The 20,920-nt window shown below is 46.1% G+C and overlaps 1 protein-coding gene across 6 annotated transcripts in view; it reads right to left on the reverse strand.

The window, feature by feature from the left end:
• Positions 1–20,920, reverse strand: part of TENM4 (teneurin transmembrane protein 4) — a 547,191-nt gene that overhangs the window by 39,020 nt on the left and 487,251 nt on the right. For all 6 annotated transcript variants that reach the window (XM_045577427.1, XM_045577429.1, XM_045577432.1 and 3 more), the window contains 5 exons: positions 18,576–18,825; positions 16,210–16,230; positions 11,701–11,933; positions 7,919–8,073; positions 1,722–2,599 (listed from right to left, as the gene is read on the reverse strand). In XM_045577427.1, the coding sequence (XP_045433383.1) occupies positions 1,722–2,599; positions 7,919–8,073; positions 11,701–11,933; positions 16,210–16,230; positions 18,576–18,825 (1,537 nt within the window). The remainder of the gene's footprint in view (positions 1–1,721; positions 2,600–7,918; positions 8,074–11,700; positions 11,934–16,209; positions 16,231–18,575; positions 18,826–20,920) is intronic.

Genomic DNA, 20,920 nt, shown 5'->3' on the forward strand with positions numbered 1-20,920 from the left:
TTCTTTATAATTAACAAGGAATTTAGCCAGTGAACTTTGAACAAATTGCTGTGACATTTTTTTTTCAGTACACATTGTATTTAAAAATCTATTACACATCCTTTTCCTTCCAATTCTAGGACTGTGAGAAACTGATGCTTGATCAAGCTTAAGAAAAATTTACGGCTCAAAGATTCAAGTTCATTTGGGATTAATAAACAGCAGCGGGAAGCAAGGCAGAGCTCGAGGAGCATGTGCTCCGGCGTCAGACAGACGTATTCTGCTATGTTCTCACATATAACAGTGGATGAATGAGCCTCTCTGAACCTCAGTTTCAATTTCTGTAAAACGGATAATATCACTCATTTCCCAGAGCTGTTTCGAGAATTAAATGCAATGATGTGGATCCCAACCCATGTCTGGTGTGCAGCAAGGCTAGTTCCTTCCCCATCTCCTGAATACTTATCTAATGGCCATGTGCTCAGCAGTCTCGGTTGTCTGGAATGTGGGTAAGACCTTAAAAAGAAGCTAAAATCTAAGTAGAAAGAGAGATATTGTGAAGTCCACTGATTAAATAGCTTATAGAGAAACATCTCAGATATACACTGAATGGCCAGATTATTATGATTTCTGAATGCTTAATAATCTGGGCACTCAGTGTATATCCTACATAATAAAAGGCTAATATGCAAATTATCCCAGGAGTTCCACCAGTAGGCAGGCTGGCCAACTTCCCATGTCCCCTCCCCCTGGCCAGGCTGGCTGGACCTCACTCATGCACAAATTCATGCACCGGGCCTCTAATATATATTGAGTGGCCAGATTGTTATGTATTCAGAGATCATAATATCTGGCCACTCAGTGTATTTGATATTTAATAGGATTGGAATGAACTGATCTCTGGTTCTCTGACCACACCACTGAGGAAGCCCTATCCAGGGTGAAGAGAAGGGAAGTGAGCTACTTGAGGGAGCTCTATGGCAGAAACAACTAGTGACTCAATAGTGCCACATTGATGGAGGAAGCAGTACAACTATATCTATTAGACACAGGACCCAATAAAAGAAAGTGTAGAATCAGTTGGGGCAGGAGAAGAGGGTCCTATAATCTTATCACCACACTTACTTGAAACTATCTTCATATTACAGCATACTATGCAATTGTGGGTGTCCCTTATGAATGACCTTGACTTATAAAAATAAAGGTTTCATTATGTTTGTATAATGTGTTTGAGAAGGGAGGCATGTAAAGCACTTCTTAAGTTCCATCCAAAATGGTTAAAGTAAAAAAAAATTTTTTTTTAATTTAAGATGTGAGCTTTGATAATTAGACAATTCATCTACCTGGAAATGTTCCTTTCCCCATTGCCATATTTCTGGACAGTGGTCATATGAAGATGCTAGCACTCTATCAAGTATTTTTCCTCTACACCACCTCCCTTTGGTATGTTGAGAAGGTAGTCATTGTTTCAATTTCACAGATATGGAAACTTAGGCCTCCTGAGATTACATTCAGCTCAGTTCCTCTGACTCCAAAGCTTATGCCTTTTCCACTACAACATGTTCCTTCCCAGGTGCAAGCATTTCAGATGTGAACATGTAGAATATATTATAGGTAAGGGTTTGCAACCTAAATCCTGAAATAAAATGACATAACAAAAATTAACACTCCATCAATTCATCTCTAATCTTATAGTATATCTCAGGAAACAAAACCATTACATGGCCTTGCCCGATACTTACTCATAAAATGTGGTCCATCCATTTTCATTGCTTTTAGTTGCCAGAAGGCCAGAGTTGCCATGGTATGTCATCATGGCCAGCTCGTGTCCTTGTGTGGTCACACTCCTGAGGGCACTGTTGGTGCCCATCGTCATCCAGTACACCTGGCCATCTGGGCCCACCAGCCAGAGGGGCATCCCGGTAGAGTCTCGGCTGATGTCCACCCTGTTGCCATTGTTGTCTGTGATGAATGTGATGTCGTCATCTCCAGTGTAGGTGAAGTTGTAGAGGTAATCTCCTGAGGGCAGGCTTTGGGTGTACAGATGCTTGCCACTGGTATCAAACAGGTAGAGCTCCTGGTCGATGGGTGAAGACAGCTCATACATGTTCTGGGTGTTAAGGAAAGGCTTGTTCTTCCTGATAAATCGAATTCGGATATTCCCAAGGTCAGCCACGTAGAGCTCCCCGTCAGCACACACAGCTAAGGAAGATGGGGTATTTAGCTTTGCATCCTTGGCATAACCATCGTCTCCAGAGAAACAGTCACAGTTGGCATCATTTTTACAGTCACAGCCACTGGGGGCCCCAGCCACGAGCGAGATCTCTCCGCTAGTGGTGACCTGCCTGATTCGGTTGATCTTTTTCTCATCGGTCTCAGCGATATACAGGACGCCGTTGTGAGAGACAGCCAAGGCGGTGGCTGACTCCAGGGTTGCGTGGATGGCCACCTTGCTCAGCAGAAAGTGGTCGATGCCGGGGACCTGGCAGTGCATGGGCCTCCCGGCAACAATGCGCACCTGGTGGTTTTCAGAGATCTGCAGAACCACGTTGTTGTCGAGGACATAGAGGGAGTTGTCCATTGGGTTGATGGCTAAGTCTGTAGGCCACTCCAAGCGAACCTGACAATGGAGACACCAACACTCAAATGCCTGGCAAAGTGCCCACCACTAATCACCCCAGCCTCCATATGGTCCATAACAGTGTCCCAAGTGCCTTCACATGCCCCTGGTCCTCACAGCAGCCTGTCATCCACAATGCATGTCAGGCCCCTATCAGAATGAAATCATGCAAGACATATGATGGCTTCTATTAGACTGACAAAACATGAAGAACAAATTAAAAAAAACAAAAAGAAACAAAAAAGTAGGCAAGAGACAGACTTTGGAGTCAGACAGGCCTGGGTTCATATCCAAGCCCAACCACTTATAACCTTGGGCAGATCCTTTGCCTCCCTGAGTCTCAATATTCACATCTGTAAAATGGGAATGACCACAGGGCGGAGAGCCTGACCCATAGTAAGTGCTCAGAGGATGGAGCTAATGCTATGGAGGTGGGGGGAAACTGATAAGAGTCTGAAGTAGGTGTGGCCCAGAGGCTTAAGAGAAACTCTTCATGAACTGTTGATATAATTTTTTTTTGTATGAAAGATGACTTCTCAATTCTTGGATTAACATGTGGCTAGATGCTGGGGGTATAAATACAGAATAACCATGGACTTTCTCTGACATAGTTTCAGAGCAGTGATTTTCAAATTTGGCCACCCATTCAAATGACCTGCAGTGATTTTAGAAAGTATTGGTGTTCAAATCCCACCCCTGGTCAATGAAGTCAGATCCCTGGTTGTAGGGCTCGGGCCCTGGCATGATTTCCAAAGCTTCCCGGGTGATTCTAACATGGGGCTGGAAATGACCTCCGGCACTGGCCTCACCTGGGAGCTAGTCAGAAAGGCAGGATGGCAGGCCTCACCCAAACCTATGACGTCAGAAGCTGTATTTAAACAACATCCCTGGGAGACTCCCAGGCACTCTGAAGTTTGTGCAGCCCTGCTCTAGTTTGTGCCATGAAGAACAGGTGCTCCCGGCAGTGGGAAGGAGGGGTCAGAGGTGCTGAGCTCCATGTCGGAGCCTCTTCTGAGCCAGGCTGGGAAGCTGACAGGGACCACGCTGAGTCTGCAGGTGGGCATGTGGGGAAAGCCACTGGCAGGTGTGGGTGAGGTGAGGAACGCTTTGTTGAGTGGATGGAGGCTGCATGGTTGGATATATCGCATGGGCAGGAGTTGGCATGAAGCTGTGTCCCCAAGGGGTCCAGCCACACTGCACAGGGGCCGGAGGTGCTGACAGGTGCTGCCTTCAGCTGACTTGCTTATCCGATCCCTAGGGACTCATCACCTTAGTTTCCCAAGTGAGTCCCCTACAAAACGTTGGCATTCAGTCTAATTTGGGCTCATTTAAACAAGCATAAACCTTTAGGTAGGAAATTTCTCTTCCAGAAATATATTCGTGTACACCATTGTCTATAAGGGTAATTATCACAGCCATTTTAAATAATGGTGAAAAACTGGAACCACTTCAAATGCCCAACTACAGAGGATGGGCTAAATAAGTTATGGTACATTTAGTTCACCCATAAATTGAAATAGTCTGTGTAGCCGTTATAACGGATGCTACAGCTGGATATTTAATGACATCAGAAACCGTTCGCCATGTATTATGTGGAAAGAACAGCTTATAGAACTATAAGTACTGTGTGATCCCAACTGGGGGAAAATACAGTAAATTAGATGGATAATGAATAGAGAGGAGATGAAAAGCTTGAGAGATATACTCCAAGATGGTAACCATATTGGGATCAGAGGCAATTTTAACTCTCTCCTTTGCCATTACTAACTTTGTATATTTCCTACAATGTATATGTGACAGTATACAGTTGTGAAGAGAAACCCCTATAAATTACTTGCACAGGAGACGTGGCCATCTTCATCTGACCCATTAGCTGAGGGCTCTTCTCAGGAGGGAGCAGGCCCTTTCTCCTTTCTTCTAGGCACCGCTTCCTAAGGTCTTCCTGCTCCCTCGCTCCCAGCCCCGGTCCCTCTGTCCTCCCAGGACAGGGAGCCTGAGGCAGGCAGCGCGGATGCCAGGCAGCTGCCTTTGCGCCTCCCAGTGCGCACCCCAGCACAGAGGCCCACAGCCTTCAGCTGCATCAAGAACACAGTTTACTCTAAAGTGACAGGGGAATTTTCAATTTCCTAAAACCCATTTCTTGTCAACACTCGCTGCTAAATATTTTATGCCCTCTGGTCCTGTGGCACCTCAGGGACCTGCTAGCCCAGACCTTTCTGCCTGTCATTATGATGAAAAGATGGCTCCCTGATGAGTGGGTGGGAGGGGGAAGAGAGGGCAGGGGGAGGGGGAGGAGAGAAGGGGATGAAGGAAGGGTGAGCGCTTCCAGCTCTCTCCTTTACAGCCCTGTGTGCAGAGGACCTGGGGAGGAAGGGGGGGGGGGGGGAGATGCGCTCTGGGAGCCAGTCTTGGCTGTCCCAGGGCCTGTGTGATGTCCTGGATCAGACCAAGTGCCCACGCTTCTCTGACCTCGCCTCCCTGTTAGGGACGATCACACTGAGGCTTCATTTCCCATCGCCCACATGGAGGGAGGAGCCTTCATACGGTGGCCCCTCCAGCTCCTATGTTCTGTGGTCCTGAGGGGGCATGGGGCCCCTCGCCTGTCCTCCCCAGCTGTGGTGCCCTTACAGAAGCACTGTGAGGTGACTGCCTTGTTGCAGAGTGATTTGCTTCAAAAGCTGGATTGTCAAATGAATGAACAAATAAACGACTGCGAAGGGCATAGACAGTGAGGGATTTGGGGCCAGAACACCTCGCGTCCTCTCTGGGCTCCACAATTCCTGCAGGTGTGATCTTACTCGAGTTACTTAAATACTTTGAACTGCTTCCCTCCTATGTAAATGCAGGTAATAAATATTACACAAACAAGACAATGCACAAGGCAGTCCTTGGCAAATGATAAAGGGAATGAATAGTTACAGCCTGTTGCTAGCTGGCCGGCAGGCATTGTGCTAGGCAATTGATGTACATGATTTGATTAAAAACAATTAATCTTCACATCCCTGGTGGAGCCTAGCCCGGGGCTCTCCATTTATAACTGCATTTCCTGTCACCAAACCTCAGTGTCCTGATCTGTAAAATGGACTCGATAAGAGCTAGCTCTTGAGATTATTTTGACAGCTAACAGGAAACGTGGAGCAGTACTCATCTCTGTGTCCCCGTTTCTAAATGTGTGTGGGAGGGAATAGGTTCTCAGGAAATCATTTTGGACCTCAAGCCCAGAGCTAGCCTCTGTGTCAGTGGTGGCTGCAGTCAGCTGAGCTGAGAACCTATTGTTCCTGTTGTTCCTTCTTCACTCTCTGCCTACCTTGAGGTTCTCCTAGGGTCTGGTCTTCGTCTCCTTTTGGAGCAGCTGGTCCGAATTTTTTGGTTCTGCTCTTTGCTCTCTTGCCCCTGAGCTGTGTTCTTAGCTCTCTGGCTTCCCTCCCTCGTCCCCATGGACAATAAGGTAGCTGGGTGTTTATAACAGAGGAGGCTCTGCGAATGGAAGCCATGTGCCCCCTCCCCATATGTGCATGCAAAAATACATGCCTGTGTCTGGAGAGTTAGGCCAAAAGAATCCCACACGTGGGTTCCATGCTCAGGGTAGGGAGGACTGAGGACATAAAGATTTCTTGTTCAGGATTTCTGAATTACAGAAATCCTGCTCTATGGCAGTTGTCCTCCAAGCCTTTGCTCTGGCTGCTTGGCAGTGCCTCTATCGAAAGTGAAATTATTTCCCTATGTGTGGATTGAACATTTTTGGCATCCGGCATTGGCTGTTGGAGGGTCCGTTCTAAGAACTGAAAATGCTTGCGCACACATCCTCAGGCTATGGCAGCTTCCCGACTGGGTAATCGGGGCGGGCTCACAGACGGGAGGGGGAAACTGCAGCCAGCAAGGGAAGCTCGCCAAACTGGGAAGACGAACAGCAGAGAACAGACTCTATTGGGGAGTGTGGCAATCACAGCTGCTGGCACAGAGGGACATCGTATCTGCACCTGATATGATGTGGGCGTGGGGACCCATGCAGCAGCTCTGGGGCGCTGTGACACACATCTGTAACTGAGGTAGGCATGAACCGGGAGGGCTCCCAGCCTCTGCTGCCTGCTGGGCACCAGGGAGCAGGTCCCCGGGCAGTGGGATAGGGCCTGTGTGCAGGCTCCCCTAGCAGTGAGGGGGTTTAACAAGCTAAGAGTGGCTATTGCTGACACCAATTTGCAATTAAAGGTAACTCCAGCCTCCTGTTTCCTTGGTTTTGCTCATGCTGGCAAGATGAGTGCTCACCTATAGAGCACTGGCTAGGCTCTGACAAAGGACCTAGCAATGAAGTACACATCCCTCACCAAGTCATTGCGGGACAAATTACAGACATGCTGAGTAGCTGTCGCTTGTGTTTTCCTCTGGTCTATGCTAGGTTCCTGGAGCCACTTGCAAAGGGCCACACTCTTTTGTGTGAATCTTCACCATCATGACCCTTACAACTCCTGCTACTATTTCCTTACAAGAACCCTATGCTCGGGCATTCAATTTCCCGATGCTCATTGAATATCTGGGCCCATGAATATGTTTGTATCTTCACACATGCTGTGTCCTTTGTATGAAATGTCTCCATTCTCTCTTGACACCCAGCAAACCCCTATTCAACCTTCAACGCCTGGCACAAATGTCCCCTCCTTTGAGAAAGAGGGCACTAAGACTTCTGTTGATTGATCACCTCTGAAGTGCCAAGCAGTGCTAGGAGCCTCACAGGCATTGCTTTCTGTGTTCTTAAAGCAATCCTGCCTGGCTAGTGTCCGTTTTACAGATGTGAAAAATGAAGCTCAAAGGATCTCAGAAATTTGTTTAAAGTTACTCAGCCGGTGAGTGGCAAAGCCAGGATTCAACCAGTCGATCAATCAATTAATAAATCACCAAATGCTGGTTGTTTTTCTACTGTGTATCAGGCAATCCCGATTATAGAGGAGGAAAGGATGGATGGAATTCCTGTCCTCCTGTTTAGAAGGAGAACAGCCGATGTGTAAGTAGTCGTGTTTCCAAAGAGGGAAGTCATGTGGCCACGGATTTAAATTCACAGTGTGACTCTCTGCTGCCTTTGAGGCTTTCTGGGACAGCTGCCCTCTGTCACCACATGCTACCCCGGATGGTGAACTCCCAGGGCAAGAAGCTGTGCCCTACTCACCTTGGTGTCCTGAGTGTTATGCACAGACCCAGCTCCAAGAGTGTGCTCTTAAAAGGCTTGTGTGGTGTAAAGATCAACGGCCAGCGGGCTGCCTGGGTGCCAGGTGAGAGGCCGAGTGTGCAGACCCAGGGCCCTGGCACACACAGCTTTCTTCTTACCTGAGAAATATCCATGACAGAATCACAGCTGAGGGGCCGGGCCGAGGTCAAGTCATTGGAGCCCAGGAGGGTGGAGATGACCCCATTCTGGTCGATGCGTCTGATCATGGTGCCATCCACGAAGTAAATGAGCCCCGACTTGTCCACCGTGATGCCTGGGGCAGAGAACACTCAGGGTTAGAGGTGGTCACAGCCCACCTACTCATGGAGCTTGCAGGATGACAGAGATTTGATAGGCTCTCTGCACATCAGTCATTCCCCTTCTAAAGATGAGGTGACAGGCCAGAGGTGAGAAGTGGCATGTTCAGAGTAGGGATGGGAACCCAAGTCTTGAGATTCCCCTCCATCTTGTTGCCTCCGGGGATTTTTACTTACCACCTGACCCATCTGCAAACACTGGACTCATCCCTTCTGGGGGCCTGTTAAACACCAGACGTAGCAGTAAGGAGGATCTTTTTTCAATATCAAAACTGTGAATTATTTAAATTAACCTACATCTGAAGACCTGTAATTAAATTATACTAATCATATCTCCTTTTTGGTAATAATCTTTCTTTCCTTCCAAGATAATCATCTTTCACCTTTTTCTAATACTATTCTAGTTTCATTGGTTATCACAGAAGTAGAGAGCCCCCCAAAAGAATCCTTTGGGTTTGTGTAGAGAATATTGGTGAAGTTAATTTCTAAAAAAGGCACATTGAAGAGAAGAGTCAAAATTATGATAAAAAAATCATCTGCTCCATTTGCTAGACTGTCCCACCCTGTTGACTTCCTCCCTGACCAGTGGTGTGACCTTGGGCTGGTCACTGGAGAGCGCTACATTCGTGTCTCAGCTGTTCAGTGAAGGGATTGTTCTAAATCTGTATTTCCCACTCCTGGATGTGTGTGCAAACCCCCTGGGAGGTTGCTAAGATGCACCCCCAGGCAGCTGTTCAGAAAATGTCAGTGGAGCCTGAGCAGGTATCTGTGTTTTTGACAAGCACCTTGGGTAGTAATGATACAAATAAGAGTTTGAAAACCTCTCTAGACAGTCAGTACTTCTTAACCAGTGATGTGCAGCAGGATTACCTGAAGAGTTTTTTTGACATATACCTGCTTGGCCTCACTCCGAGAAATACAGAGGGTAATGGGGACAAGGACCAAGGCCTGTTTAGAAAACACTCATGGTTGCTATTGACTTCCATCTCAGGTACAGAATCCCTGGCGTTAGACACACCCCTCCTAAATGGAGGATGGCTCAGGGTGCTGGGGCTGAGCCACGGGGCGAGACATGCCCTCATGACAGAATGACAGAAGCCTGAGAGGGTTTATGATGAAGTAAAAGAGATTCTATGTTAAGTTTTGTTCTGCTTTGTTTTCTCTGGGGAACGAACTGGAAGAAGGGGTCTGAAGAAGCTTCACAGAGGTGGAGACACTCCAAGTATCAAGCTTTCCAGTGGTATAGCCTTGGGCGAGTCAGTCCCCTTTCAAGTCTCAGTTTCCTCATCCATAAAATGGGGATGATACACCTGGCTTGTAATCGTTAGCTCTCCATAATTATTAGTGACTTATAATTATGAGAAGCTGACCAGCATGTTGTGGGTTTTAAGGCCCTTGCTCTCAGGATCCAATGTGTCTTTGACAGGTCAGATTTTTTAAAAAAATAATATATTTTATTAATTTTTTACAGAGAGGAAGGGAGAGGGATAGAGAGTTAGAAACATGGATGAGAGAGAAATATTAATCAGCTGCCTCTTGCATACTCCCCATTGGGGATATGCCCGCAACCAAGGTACATGCCCTTGACCAGAATCGAACCTGGGACCCTTGAGTCCTCAGGCCCATGCTCTATGCACTGAGCCAAACCGGTTAGGGCCAGAGGGTGGTTTTCAGATACCAAGGGGTTCCGAGAGAGCCAAGCCCACAGGAGCAATAGTTCCTTCCTCCCCCTCCTGGGCTGCACAGGGCTGGAGAGTGATTTCACACTGAGGAGAAGCAGGCAGCCTCAAGGCAGGATGCCTGTCTTTGGTCCCTGCCTAGAATGTGAATGAATTGCATTCTTTAAGTACCGAGACAGTTTTCTTATCTGCCTGGCTTTGCTGTCTCTCCTTCCATCTGCTAGGACTGATGAGTGCTCCATGAACAATTGGGTTTCTTGTTTACAAAGTTGGCTGCACAGGCTAATAGAAGTAATCTGTCCTCTAATTAATTACTTCATTTTGTCTTCTTTTGTTGTGCTAAACAGATGAGCAGCTTTTCTTCTCCCTGTTAGAGTGTCTGCATATTGTGGCACCCTTGTCATTTCTATCTGGGTTAATCACAGGCTTTTGGGCAATTTCACTGTCACTATATCTGTGTTGTGTGTGTGTGTGTGTGTGTGTGTGTGTTTAGGGTGGAGAACACATGTATGTAGAGCAGGGATTTTCAACAGGTGTGCTGCAAGAATTTTTAAAACATGCAATACCTGACTATTTAGTCAGGGGCACTGACCTCTCTTCCCTCAGATTGTCAAATGAAAAAATGACCAGAGCCACTTGTCTGGTATAAATGATTCAAAATTATACCTATTTTTTTTTGTCAGATCTGCAAAAAAAAATATACTACATTTTTGGTATACCACAGAATTTTAGTAATTAGTTTATGTGTGCCTTGAGATGAAAAGGTTGAAAATCACTGCTGTAGAGCAACTGAGAAAGAACCAGAGAAAGTAAAAAAATATCAGAAAAACAATGGACACAGACACTGGAGTGGTGGGGACTTGCCTGGGGTGGGAATGGCTGTGGGGAGGGTGTCAATTGGGGAAAAAGGAGACATATGTTAAATTTTAGACCATAAAAATTTTAATTAAAATATCTCAGAAAAAAAATCCCTGGTTTTAATTCATAGAGTAAAATGTTGCAAATGAAAAGGGGCCTCATGGATCATTTAGCCCAATCTTCTCATTTACCAGTGGGCACACTGAGGTACAGAGGAGTAGCAGAGCAAAACCACAATGCAGGGTCCCTACAGGTAAGCTCTTTCCACCCTAAGCTACACTTTTAGTATTAGGAAATCATATTTAGGAGGAAGATTAATCACAGGTATTTATCTCACAGCATTCCCACCTGACCAGTGCAGGCATGTGTTAGATATATAAAATATCATATAATCTGATATTTGATATGAGAGGATGTCATATAACAAATACAATATAGTATAATAATTATAATAGGAATCCCCATTTATGGGATGTTTATTATGTGACTAATACCACTGTACTAAGATTAACATCATGAAGAATTGTGATTGTGAGTATGAAGAGGCCCAACTTTTTGTGGGACTCAAGTGGAAACTTAGTTAACTCATCCTATAGCAGATGAATGGAGATGATACACTGCAATGATTTTATAAAATAATAGTGTGAGAGACAGCACACATGTCCAACTAAATGATGGGCCATTCACTTGCTGGAACACCATACAGCCATTAAAAATCAGTACAAAGATCAATGGCCTGGAGAATGTTCACTTTTTTACCAGTTAGGACAAAAGGTAGGTCACTAAACGTTTGTTTAATATGATCTCATTTTATTTTTGGTGAGTATTACATGTACCCACACACTTAGAAAAAAAGGCTAAAAGGAAAGATAAGGAAATGTTAACTGAGAACTTTTCTGGGAGGTGGAATTATGATAATGTCAACTTTTCTCCACAGAGTTCATGGTATTTTCCAAAATTTTCCCAATAATAAACATCTATTTCTTTGGGAAAAGGAATTCTCCCCAATACATGTTAACTGAAAGTGATGGAAAAACAAAGCCTTACCCCTGGGATTGGTAAGTGTGGCTTCCGTGGCCTTCCCACCATCCCCGCAGCGGGTGTCATCAAAGGGGAGGCACTGGTCACCTGTCCCTGCGACGACCTCGGAGTTCTTGATGAGGTCCTTCACCACCGTGGTGGACTTGATCTTGAAGACCCGCCGGCTGTTGGTGTCGGAGAGGAAGACAGCCCCGCTCATGGGGTCTGTCGTCAGGTAGTATTTGTGCGCTGGACTGTGACTGGAAGACAAGGACATGCCAGTTGGTGAGCACCTTCTTCTTTCCTACTTAAACCCAAGCAACAATATCACATGTGGATGATGTACCCATTTTGGGGAAGAGTTCCCCCATTTGTCTGGCTCCAGATATGGTGGGTCTAACTCTCTCTTCCACCCAACTGTTAATGCCAATGATTGCCAGGCCCAGCCTCAGCCCCGCGCCATCCCCATATCAGGTGCTCAATACATGTTTTCTTAAAAAGACTGTCTATGAGGCTTACCGTAAGTGGCCTATAAATCCAAGCCAGAAACACAAAAGAGCTTGACTTTAAAATCACTTAAAGGGTTGGACAGCCGGAGGGAAGAGGTCAACCAGAGAACTTGTATGGACACAGACAATAGGGTGGTAGAGGCCTGGGGCAGAGAGAGGGGTGGGCTAGAAAGGGTCAATGGGGAAAAAAGGGGACATATGTGATACTTTTAACATAAAGATTTAATAATAATAATAAAAAAAGAGTTGAACAGATGAACTCTTCTTCCACAGAATTTTCACAGCAGCCATAACCCTTCCTGGGACTGATTGACAAGACCCTGACAGATCTGACTCCCAGTCAGCATCCACATGATCTTCACTTGACACACATGTAATACTTATCAGGAGCCCAGGAGTCTCCCTCTTGCAGGCAAATATAAATGAGTTGCAGGACTAGTTGTAATTAGCAGTAACATCCAATGGAAAATAAACAAAACACAGGAGCGGTGCTCATGATGGTTCTACTCCTGGAGACCAGCCGTGAAGACCAGGCTGTGCTAACAGGAAAGTGAGATCTGACCTTGGTGGCACCCAGGCATTGCAGAGACAAGGCACTGCCTCTGGGCACAGGGTAGGAAAATGTACCGCTTGGAGTCTGCTCAGCCAGGGTTCGAGGTCTAGCTCTGTTAGTTCCAGGTTCTCAAACTTGAGCAAATTAGCTGGCCTTTTGAGCCTCAAGTTTTCTTCATCTACAGAACGGGGATGTTAACAGCTACCTGGCCAGTATATTGTGAAAATTATATAAAATCATACGTGACAGATCTTTAGCATAATGGTACCCCATAGGTACTCCATATCAGAATTGTTGTTTGATGACTAGTCATCATGTCTGTTTTTGCACTTGGAGAGGACTAGAGCAGCGGTCACCAACCTTTCAGACCTCATGGACCACCAGTGGTCCATGGACCACCAGTTGGCGATCACTGGACTAGAGCATAGATATTTCTTATTAAGCTTGACTTGGTACTGCTTTACAATTTCATCAAAGTCTAGGCCACATTGGAGTTGGACTTGTAACTCCTGGGAAACTGTTTCAGTTCCTGTACACGGCCTGGTAATCCTCAGGCCCTCAAACTGCATCTCAGTATTGATAGCATCCTAAATCTCTGGAAATTCTTTTAAGTCAAAGGCATCTGTCTGTTCAGGTGCGTGTGGGAGGCAACTCATTGATGCGTCTCTCACACATTGATGTTTTTCCCTCTCTCTCTCTGTCTCTCCTCTCCTGCCTCCAAAAATCAATGGGAAAATATCCTTGGATGAGAGTTAACAATAAATAAATAAATAAATCCCAATAAATGGCAGTTGGTCTTCATGTGAAACCTCCAGAATATTTATGTTATTGCATAATGGAAAAGCCAAGAATGGCAGACTTAATATTGTCCTGTCTCTTCTATTTTCTGGGCAGTTAAAGACTCTGTTAGAATTAACAGAATATGTATAGCTCGGATTAATGGAGGTGAGTTCAAATGTACTTTTAAACAACAGGCTTCAAACATTCCTCCATGATCCTAGGGAAGAGATCTGAAGGCAATCAGGATCCGTGTTTCCTGATGGGGTCCAGGGAGGAAGATGCCCAAAGGATTGGGGTTCCTGGACAGAGCATGCCCAGTGTGGTAGGCTGGCGGCATATTGAGGCTGAAAAGGCCGAAGGCAGAGAAGAGACTGCTTTGGGGAGCACCCCACGCAGGCTAAGAGCACTAGCCTGAGCCAAAGGCTATTCCTGGGAACAGTGGAGACAGTATGGATAAAGAGGACAAGATTTTAGAATTTCTTTAATCCACGTCTGACATTTACTGATGGGGACATGAAGGCCCAGAGAGAGGAAGAGGTTTGTCAATACCCAGATGCCAGTGAGAATCAGAGCTAGAACCCAGGTCTTCTCACTCTGTTTTGACTTTAGAAAACCAAAAGGCAGAAGGAAAATCCTTTATTCCCTCCCATTCTGGTTCACTTTAGAAATAGTTCTTAGCACCTGAGAAAAAACAATGAATTGCAAGAGGCCAGGAAACTGGCTTTGAAATCATACCGTGGATCAAAAGATAACTAAACATTAGAAACAAAAGACACTCAAACCACAACTCTCTCAATTAAAGATGCTGAGATTAAAGCAGAAAAAGCCAGGCGCCCAGCCTACGGTCACATAACGAATGCATGGAAAAGCTGGACAAGCACCGTGGCCCCTTGACTCTTCCCAGCTAGGCCCCCCCTACACTCCAGCTGTGTCCCAGGAGGTCACCACCATTGAGTGAATGTCTTAATGTTAAATGCTAGGTTTTCAATGAAGATCTTCATATGAAATGTACTTCTGTGTTTACTATAAATTTGAACTTGAGGGCACATTTCCATACATAGTTCAGTATTATCCATACAAAGCTCACTGAAAACCTGGTTTAGATTTCAGTGTCAGGAAAAAATATTCCTCCTCTGAGAACTGAACAGATTTTCCCATTTCTGATAATGCAAACCATGAAAATTATTATGTTTCCCTATTTATTCTGGCTGGCAGGAGGTTCAGGGTCTAATTTGATATATGACCACATATATGTGTTTCCTCCATTTTATTTTGTTCCCAAGTTCTATTTAATTTACTTTACTGCCTGTGACTTTGGTTGTTAAAAGGATTGAATTCCTTTTTGGGAAAGATGGAGATATCATCATCATCATCATATAATTGTTATGATGATGTTAAAAATAAATTATTATTATTATTACTATCTAATAATAATATGTTATTATTATCATCCTGGAACTTTCTGTGCTTGGCACAATGCTAGATACTTTACAAACGTCCTCTGTAACTCTTACAATAATCTCCATGGGAGATTTTATTAACCTCAAGTTAGAAGCTAAAGCCCAAAGAAATGAAGTCATTTTTTTCAAGGTCACTTTCAAGTTTTGTCATCTGTAAATTAGATATACCATGAGTACTTAATTCAAAGGATGATTTAGGGATGAACTGCTTAACTCCATGTAAATCATTTAACCCTTCTCTGCTATACACTAAGAAGCTCTACATATATTTAACATTTATGATTATTACATTCAAACTATAATCTCACTATTTAGGTATGCATATCATCATTATTGGATTTGGGATTGTTCTGCCTCTATCTGCCATCCTAAGACTTACTTTCATTCCACCTTAACATCCCCCCATCCCCATGTGCCACTGTGGTCTGAGCTAAGTGTGGGTGACTGAGAGCCCCTCTGCAGAGATACCAGCCACAGCCCATCTGCCCATGGCGACTTTCATGTCACCCACACGTGTGTGAAGCTGGGGGACTCCAAGGTCATTGTCACCTGGTAGTCAGATGAATGCTGTAGTGACCGGAGCCGATGGCAGGCAGACATTTCTCTCTGGGTCTGATGAGGCCCAATTCTGCCTGCTGCAGTGTCACTGTGAGCCTATATGACAAGTCTACTCTGTGACAAAGTTCCTGTTTGGGGATTGCTCTCTTTGGGTGGTCTGTTTGGTCTGGAAATCCTCCCCTGCTCTGACCTTGCTATCAAGCATTCCAGGGGGCTACCTGGCACCCCAGCCATCAAGCCGAGGCACCTGGAATGCCCACAGAAGCACAAAGTTGTCTTCTTCCAGGGCCTTTGTCCAATCCAGATGTTATCAGGACTTCCCTCTGTGACCATCCAAGTCACCCAATAGGGCGAGGATGATGTCCTCCTTTATTCTAAGAATAGGCAGACTGTGGTGTTCAAATTACTATGCCCAGGTTAACATTTTCCCGATCGCTGCAGTCTGATTACCAAAGGAGCCGCTGCACTTCGCAGGGATCAGAGGAGCACAGGCTCTCACCGCCTGTCCCCTCCGTTATTAACGACTCCCTCTCATTGTAACCGATTACCCGCAATCAGTTCCGACTACACAGGGTTCATTCACCATCGAGCCAGCTGAAATTGACACATGCATCTTACCACACAACATGCAACAAGGCAGAGGAGAGACGGGGAAATTCTCCACTGGTTGGCTTACCTATGTCTGAAATCTTTATTTCTGACAGAAGACAGCAGAGCAGGGAATAGAAGAAAGAATGAGGTGTTAGCAGCAGGGTTAGAAGCATTATTAGCAGCCTGAAAACTTGACAGCAATGGTTCAGTACAATACTATAATAAATAAAGACTTAGCAGCCATGACACTGATATATTTCATATGGGATATTACTTGTCAGTGAGCTCACTTACAAGCAGCTACATATCACGGAAGAGGCACAGTTCCACCTGCACTGCCACGGCTGACTTGGGGGAAGCAGATGAGGTTGACACATGCTGCAGCTTCCACCAGGGCTGAGCAGCCCATCCCCACCCCCCAGACAGACACCCATTCCCGGAGATCTAGGTGCTCCCTGCTGTGTCTCTGCCCGTGGGTCTTACCGAGAGTTATTAAAACCTGCAGAACCTGCTACAATGATCTTCATAATAGAATACGGAATGGGAGATATGCTATCATTTGAAGGGAGACAGTAACACAGAGAAACAGACTGGGGCAAAAAGACTTAAAAACTAAATCAAGGTAACAATATATTGATCCATTTATCTTTCTTTCCAAATTTCATTGACACCTCCCTTCCTTACCCACTGTCTTCCATGATCTCTCTGAAACAGTGGAAGGGAGGCAGGGAAAATGGGATCTCTTATTTGAAAGGTTGAAAATGGAGGCCTAGTGCTGGTCAGTGTTGCTCAATGGTTAGAGCCTCCGCCTGAGCACTGAATGGTCACTGGTTTGATTCTGTCCAGGGCATGTATCTGGATTGTGGTTTGATCCCTGCCCCAGTAGTAGCATGTGCAGGAGGCAAATGATTGATGTGTCTCTCTCATATTGATGTTTCTCTCTCTCTTCACCTCCCTCCCTTCCACACTCTCTAAAAAATCAATGGAAAAAATATCCTTGGGTGAGGATTAAGAAAAAGAAAAGAAAAGAAAATGAAGGCACAGAGAGGGTAAGTGTCTTCCCCAAAGTTGTAGAGCTTGTCTGCCAAGGTGGACCGACCCCCTGTCCACAGCTCTTTCCATCACAGGACAGGAGGTGAAAAGACAATATTAGCAGTTGACTGAAGCAATTATACTCAAGGGTTCCCTCTTCCTTGGCAGATGCCTCTGCCAATCACACTCATAAAAGAGAGAAGAAAGGCAGAGAATACTCCATTGGTGGCCTGGTTCTCATTCAGCCTATTACCTGATTTCCTATGAGCCCACAGAATATGAGCTTCTAATCCTTTTCATGCAAAGACTCTCTCCTTCCTGTTCCCGTGTGAGTGGGCAAATACCAACGCTCTGCTCTCAGGGCTGCCACGGTCAGCCACATGCACTGCAGAATGAGATTCTCAGCAGGCATGGACCTCCAGAGAGGACCTGAGCAAGACATTAAGCCAAAATGGCCTTCATGGGCCCAGAGGGCCAATCCTTGGTGCAGCAGAGCTGCCCGATGGCCTTCGGGGTTTGCATCCAACAGGATGAATAGTAGGGGCTTCACAAAAGCAAGATTGCTTTCCCTCTGGCCGCTCTAGAGGAAGGCTTTCCTGCCCAAGGGCTGTGCTGTTCACCGGGATCCCAACCTGGGCGAGACCGGCCATGAAGAACTTGAAACAGTGTCTCCTGAAAGGGAGCGTGGGGTGCTCCTATCTGTAACCTCAACTTCTGGAAACCCAGGAACCCACCCTAAGACGTGGCTGTGGTTGCAAGGAGATTTGGCTGAGGGAGGTATGGGGAAAAGCCACACTAGGCCCTTCCCCGCTCCGTAAGAATGGCTATGCTCCGTCACATCTGGTTAGTCAGGATGGAGAAATAGACGAAGCTGACTCGGCTGGCTCTGTGGCACCACAGAAGCAGACAGACCATGCCTGGTGTTAGTCTGAGGGCTTTAACTCAGTACTGGGCAACTGAAAAAACTGCTCCTAACTCTAAATGAATGTTAAGTAACGGGGTAAAACTTGGTAATACCGGCAGGGGGCCTTGGCCAGGATGCCATCCCTTGCCCTCGTTAAAAGACTCATGTGATCAATTCCAATCAGCTTGGTGCTAGGAAGCAGAAAGAAGATCCAGGGGCTTCCAAGGAGTTTAATTCTTGGTTGCCAGCAGCCTTTTAACATCAGCTGGACACCACGGCTATCTCCCTGTCTCCAGAGAGGTTTGACCTTGCAGTGCCCTGTGGGAATCAGCTCCTGTTTCCTCAGGGCCCTGGGCTCAGTGTAGCCTCTGAGGCAGTGAGAAGTCCCGGATTCGGACAGGTGAGGTGCTGCCCTGCTCCTTCTCGGGGCCTGGTGGGTAAGGCCAGCTGGGCCCATGGGATGACAAAGGGACGTTATTAGGAACTGTGAGGAAGGCAGCAAGCATGTCATGTACCTCAGCTCCAGGATGTTGGTGACGTTCCCGGAGGGGAAGATCCTTCGGATGTAGTTGAAGTCTCCCACATAGAGGCTGCCGTCGGAGCCGCACGTCAGGGCCACGGGGGCCAGGAGCTTGTTGCCGTCAGCAAGACCGTTGCAGCTGGGGCAGGAGATGCTTCTCCGGCGCCCATTGCCCATGATGCTCCCGATGACGGGAGGCTGCTGGGACACAAACTGGTTCTCCCCGTTCCCTTTGTGCAGGATGCCTGTGACGAGACGAACAGAATCACCCTCGGAGCAGGGAGAGGCTCTCTTATGAGTCTGACCACAGAGCTCCTGTGGTGATGTAAGGAATGCAAGATCTCTGCCTGTCATTCCGAACATCTCCCACGGCTGCCTGACACCAGAATGAAACCATGGACAGGCCATGCTGTTCTACTGATGAGATCCTCACAATGACTCTGTAAGCTAACGAGGGGAAGGCCAAGTGGCGTACCTGAGACCACACAGGTGATGGGAGGAGCTGGACCGGGCTCTCAGTCACTCAACTCCACGGCCTCTCACATAGACTGAATTCATCTCCTACCCCTCCCTCTGGTCTCTCTTACAGCACAAATTCTCTATTGCACGTGCCTGGTTTCCTCTCTTTAGGCTGATACCATTTCAAGTACAGGGACTGTGCTTGTCTTTCCCCTTTTTGTGTCCCTCAGAGAATTTGACACAGAGTAGGCACCAATAAATGTTTATAGAAATGCATGAGGGAAGTGGACTCACAGTCTCTTCTCACCAAGGCAGAGTCAAAAGAACTGGGTGTTTACCTCATTTTGCAACTAACAGGCTGATCCCAGCTCTTGTCAGTCTCTTCACTGTTCTGACTGCCCGTGGGCCTCAGTTTCCCCAGCAAAGAGAAGAGATTGCCCTCGATGACTTGTAAGCGCCACCCCATTTCCCCACGGTTTCCCCTCAGGCCCACATCACCCTCTTGCTCCTGGATTATTGCCACAGCCACCAAGCTGGACTCTGCCTCCTGCCTCCCCCCTTCTGCACTGCAGCCTGAGAGTTTTGTTTGCTATGGTCAGAGGAATCTTTGCCTAGACTGTCACCTGTTAGCCTTGTCCTTTGTTGAAGAGATACCTTTCATTTTTATGTAGTCTGAGCAATTATTTTTCTACTCAAATGTTTGTGCTTTTTTAGGTTTTAGGGAATCTTTCTGAGATCATAAAGATATTCTATTAAAGTTAATGTGTTATCTTTCTAATGTAGATCTCTAATCAAGCTTTATTTTGTTTACTTTGTGTCAAGTATAAACTTAGGTTTGTTTTTCTTCATAGATTGAGCCAATTTCCCAAATACCAATTTCAAAAACCCTCCACTGATAGGTGATGCTCCCTCTATCATATACCAAGTTCCCATGTACACATGGTGTGTGGCAGAAACCTGCAGTTACCCACGGTACCCATGCTATCCCCCCTCCTTATTTCTGTGGTTATAGAACCTGGTGCTTGGCAGAGCACAGGCTCTCTGGGACTGCCTACAATCCCAGCCTGGTGTGCGGCTACACTTGGCAGGTGACTGCATTCTGGGCAATGTATGGAAGTGGAAGTGGCATGGCAGCTGCTGGGATGTGTCCTTACAGGGGAAAGGGGTTGCTCTTAGTCCTTTCCTCCTTCTTGCTGGCTGGAAAGTGGATGTGAAATTTGGAGGGGAAGCAATCACCTTGGATCATGACCTTGGGTAGGAAAGGAGCCTGCCAAGTGTTAAACCAGCCGTGGCGCCTCTAGCTCCAGACTTTCAGGTTCAGGAGAAACACACTTGTAACCTATTTGCAATTCTGTTATTTTGGCTTTTTGTTACTTTTGGCCAAACCTTGTTCTACTGACTACTCACAGGTCAGGGTCTGGACTCCTTGCTTTGTCCCCTGGGAACTATTTATCTGTTCTTGTGCCAGCCTCACACAGCTTTAGATACAATGGTTCTCCTAGAATAGCTTAATATATGCTGTGTGTCTCTTTCTGGTTTTTAATTTGGAGACAGTCTTAACTATTTACACATTTTTATTCTACCATAAATTTTAGAATGAATTTGTCAATTTGCCCCCCAAACATGTGGTAGCTTTGATAGGCATTCATGGTATCTACAGATTAGGACCATGGTCGGCAAACTGCCGCTCTCGAGCCATATGAGGCTCTTTGGCCTCTGAGTGTGGCTCTTCCACAAAATACCATGGCTTGGGTGAGTCTATTTTGAAGAAATGGCATTAGAAGAAGTTTAAGTTTTAAAACTTTGGCTCTCAAAAGAAATTTCAATCGTTGTGCTGTTGATATTTGGCTCTGTTGACTAATGAGTTTGCCGACTACTGGA

Source organism: Pipistrellus kuhlii, unplaced genomic scaffold, assembly GCF_014108245.1.
Source record: "Pipistrellus kuhlii isolate mPipKuh1 unplaced genomic scaffold, mPipKuh1.p scaffold_m20_p_9, whole genome shotgun sequence".
NCBI lineage: Eukaryota > Metazoa > Chordata > Mammalia > Chiroptera > Vespertilionidae > Pipistrellus > Pipistrellus kuhlii.